Raw genomic sequence first — 4,420 nt, 5'->3', positions numbered from 1 at the left:
TATTATAATATTAAATATTAGTCAATAAATTATTCTTAAAAATTAGCGAATAAAAAAATTGTCCAGTAATAATGTAACAGTACACAAATATGATACAATAGTATAACAAAAAACAAATAAAACGAGATTTATAAATTATATACACGTGGTACGTAACTTGCAAGTCACATGGCGTTTGCAGGGGGTTACGGTTATACAGGGGTTTTTTATTTCAATAACATAGGAAATTGATTCTTTCACACTTAGTTTTAGAAACTACAGTAATTCCAGACCTGTTTCTGCTCTCGATATGGAAACTCGTATTTTAAGAAGAGTGGTAGAAAATATTGGAACTAGTACTAAAGGGTTAGACCATCTCTGAGGTTTGAAAAAATCGAATTATTTTTGATTTTGCTTAAATTCATAGTTTATGCATTTAAAATTATAATCCAAATAGTTTTAATGAAAAATTTCCATGGTTTTATGCCATTAGAGCAGATTTAACAATGCGTGTCAATCAGTAATCGAAACTTTAAACGCGTTTTTCTCAGAATGACACTTTTAAAGTCGATGTTGTCTATAACTTCGACAATTTTCATCCGATTCACTTGAAATTTTTATAATATACTCTCTGTTATTATAATCTAGAGAAATCGAAAATTGATTCTTCACTCATGGGTGGTTTCACGAACGACATTCTAATGTAACATCCAGCTGAATATTTACAAAAACTGTATTATTACTTTTTAGGATGTTGAACATAGTTATTTTGGAGATATCAACGAGCAGGTAGAGGAAGTTTCTCAACGATTGTCACAAAATGAACATCTTAAAAATGGATTTAACGCGATTGGATTTTCTCAAGGTGCTCAATTTCTGTAAGTAACCACTTGTGAAGAGATTCGTGAGATTATCTAATGGAAGGTGTATATAGTATAAGAAGAATATTCAGCATTTCTTCGAGATATCGGGAAATTCCTTTCGAAATGAACTTTTTCTTTTCGTTGTTTCGTCTTTGTGCTTTCACATTTTTCAAGAAGACCGTGCAATATGTATTTGGGGTCGTTGAACTCGTCTCGGTACTTTCTACCGTTTTATAGAAAAAAATATACCGCGTGCCATTTAAACTTCCAAATGACCTTGATACTTCCGCTAATTATAAGTGAATTTGCAGTTACACACTTTCATTTCCAAGCATTTATATGTAGATTAAAATGAGTCACCCTGTATAAATGAATTGATCGTGGAACCGGTGGATCTATATTTCCCTAAATGAGATATGTATTGAAAAAATAAGTTTGAAGAAAAGTATTTGTATATTGCAGAAGAGCAGTGGTTCAAAGACATCCTAATATTTCGATTAAGAATCTAATTTCATTGGGTGGACAACATCAAGGTGTTTTTGGATTGCCAAGATGTGGATCAGCGAAACGCAACGTTTGCCGTTACATAAATCGCATGATCAAATATGGAGCCTACTTACCGTATTTATCTTTAACGATTGTTTCAGTTTCTCTCAAATATACAGCGTGGGCCACGTAAAACGGGCCATCTAATTATCTCCTCCAGTTATGGTCGTACGAGGAAATTTTTATATGTAATTTAAATGGTTTTAAAGGGTGGACAAAGCGGAAGAAAAATTGTTTCGATGGAAGAAATGGTAAAAAATGAAAGGAAGTTTCACGTTTGATTAAAAATTTTAGAGTACAAAGTCATTTTAAATGCAGACGAATGCCTACTACAACATACAGTTGAAAAGAATGTATAATGCATTTATAAAAGAATTTCACTCTCATCTTATTCACACTTTAAAATTATTTAAATTACGTATAAAAATTTTCTCGTGCGACCGTAGCTAAAGAAGATAACTAACACGTTAAGCGCCAAGCCTGTTTTGTCTTCCTTTCCGTTTAGCCCGCGATATCCGATTTCACCGATATGCTGGCGGCCGGAGATCTGTGTAAGGTTGCGATAAGACTGCATGTGTTTTAATAATACTCGTTAAAATTTCTTTTTGGTAGCAAGTAATATTTACGTACATTCTTTTATGATCTCCAAATTATTTAAAATTTATTAATAGAAGAATATAATTTTTTAAATTGTATATCGCCGCCCGAACGAAAATTATACCGTCAGTCACCGGTGACTGACGCGGCCCGAACGAAAAGTATACCGTCAGTCGCCGGTGACTGACACTATGCATTTCTTTCACCGGTGACTGACGCGGTCCGAAAGGAAAGCACAGTGTCAGTCACCGGTGACTGACATGGTGCTTAACGTGTTAAGTGGCCCACCTTGTACAACATTACGTTAAATACATACACTGGTCTTACTTGGAGTGACGTATAACAAATTATTCGATCTGTTTTTGAACAGTTTTGTTAATGACGATTTATCTATCAATTTTTTGCAATCTAATTACGTTTAGATATTATTTTTATATTTACACCGCGATGTGGTTTTATTTTAACACAGAATCGTTCAGGAAAACTTTATTCAAGCTACGTACTGGCATGATCCATACCAGGAAGAAGAATACAAAAATAAAAGTACATTTATCGCTGACATTAATAACGAACGTGTCATCAATAAGGTGCGTTATATTAAAAATTATTATATTAATGGATCACACTAAGACACAAATCTATGAAACATATGTTTTAAATTTTCGTTACAAGCTCAGATAAGAACGTTGCAAAAGTGACCTTTACAATTTTCTTCGCGATTCCCACCAATTGCAATTTTTTCAAAAGTTTTTGTACACGTCTTCCAGTAAACCAATCCTTTTAACTTCCAAAAAAGACTCACGTCGTTTGGGGCAATTTAAAAGGAAGTCACACTGTCCTAAAAGGTGTTGGAGTATTAATTCGGGTAATTGTACGAACTAAACTACGCGTGCTTAGCCGATATTCCTCTCGAAATTATGCAACAATTACGCTCGTACAATGCACGAGAATTTCTTCGATATACTGGTGTTACGCAATTCGCTACTATTTCATGCGTAAACGATGTCTGAATTTTTTTTTCCAGACGTACAAAGAAAATCTTCGAAAGCTAGAGTCCTTGGTGTTAGTTAAGTTTGATAAGGATACCATGGTTTGGCCCCGTGAATCAGAGTGGTTCGGATTCTATAAACCGGGACAGGGTACAGAAGTTCAAATATTCGAGGAAACTGACTTGTATCGAAAGGTATGAAAATGAATTGATGAAACCAGACGAAGTTAAGACAGCGGTGTGTGAGAAATTGGTTAATTAGTTTATTGAAAATTCCAGCCTCAAGGGCCAAGGAATGGACTTGGTTCACATTAAATCTTCTCTTCCACTCATAACATTTATTATGCGTATACAGTTTGCTTACACTATTGTAAATTTATACCAATAAGCTTCATCTGTCTTTTCGTTACACGTATCGTCGTCTGTTTTACGAGTAAGTTAGAAAAAGAGGGAAATTGTATGAAATCCTGAATTCCTGTCGTTTTATGGCAACGATGCGTCGAAGAGGAGTGGGTAAAATGGCGCAAGAGGCTTCACTCGTGGACAATACTTATACTGCGTTTCATGATTATAAAAGTATACCGAAGACTTGAATACAGCACGTTCTTTACTTGCCTTTCTGTGTAAAGTTGTGCATATTCGTTATATTCAGTGCCACATTTACGCCTCCCTCCCTTTCGTGGGGTCACATTTTAAAACCTTGCGTTATTTTTATTTTATTAAAATGAGCTGTTACGGGAGTGTGTCGACATTTATTTTTAACAAACTTAAAGAAAAATGTGTATAAATTTGATTAACCGAGATAGACTTGTTCTCTTGAGGCCTCGTAATGATGTCATATTTATATTGTTTTCCAATTAAATGAAAATTTTCTAATAATTTTACAGTTATTATTATTTTCGAGCAATTGTTGGAAAAATTAGTTGTCATTACAATTGCACTTTAGAACAAATAATTGCATTTATAGTTCTATTACAATTACAATAAATGTGTTAACAAAGAACCATTTTTCAGGATCGCTTAGGACTGAGAGCGTTACACGACTCGGGAAAAATTCATTTTCTTTCCGTACCTGGAAATCATTTACAATTCACGGAAAGCTGGTTTATAGATAATATAATTAATGCGTATCTGTTATAACAATAATTATATAACTGTAAGAAATGCATGTGAACAAATGTTAATAGTAGTTTAGAACATTTGTATATACGATACGGGATTATAGTATGTATTTTTGTTACCGGAAAATATTCTATTCGCACAATAAAAGAACACAAAAAGAACGAACCTGAATGCAATATTATTGTTACAAAATTATCATTGTATATATATATGTATATGTTAAGTACATATACTCAGAATTTAAAGATGAAACAGCAGTGAAGTGAGATAGAACTAAGGTGAATGGTTCTTTCTTTTAATCGTATTCCAGCTAGAACATGTAACG

The 4,420-nt window shown here is 33.5% G+C and overlaps 1 protein-coding gene across 1 annotated transcript in view; it reads left to right on the top strand.

The window, feature by feature from the left end:
- The window catches only part of LOC108578137 (palmitoyl-protein thioesterase 1), a 9,221-nt gene extending 5,108 nt beyond the window's left edge, over positions 1-4,113 (top strand). The window contains exons 3-7 of the mRNA XM_017941402.1: positions 730-857; positions 1,305-1,463; positions 2,455-2,572; positions 3,010-3,168; positions 3,988-4,113. Coding sequence (XP_017796891.1) covers positions 730-857; positions 1,305-1,463; positions 2,455-2,572; positions 3,010-3,168; positions 3,988-4,113 — 690 coding nt within the window. The remainder of the gene's footprint in view (positions 1-729; positions 858-1,304; positions 1,464-2,454; positions 2,573-3,009; positions 3,169-3,987) is intronic.
- The last annotated feature ends 307 nt before the right edge of the window (positions 4,114-4,420 follow it).

The sequence above is a fragment of the Habropoda laboriosa genome, unplaced genomic scaffold, assembly GCF_001263275.1.
Source record: "Habropoda laboriosa isolate 0110345459 unplaced genomic scaffold, ASM126327v1 scaffold1329, whole genome shotgun sequence".
Classification (NCBI taxonomy): domain Eukaryota; kingdom Metazoa; phylum Arthropoda; class Insecta; order Hymenoptera; family Apidae; genus Habropoda; species Habropoda laboriosa.
Note: the sequence above shows the minus strand (reverse complement) of the source record. Positions and strands in the feature narration are given on the sequence as shown.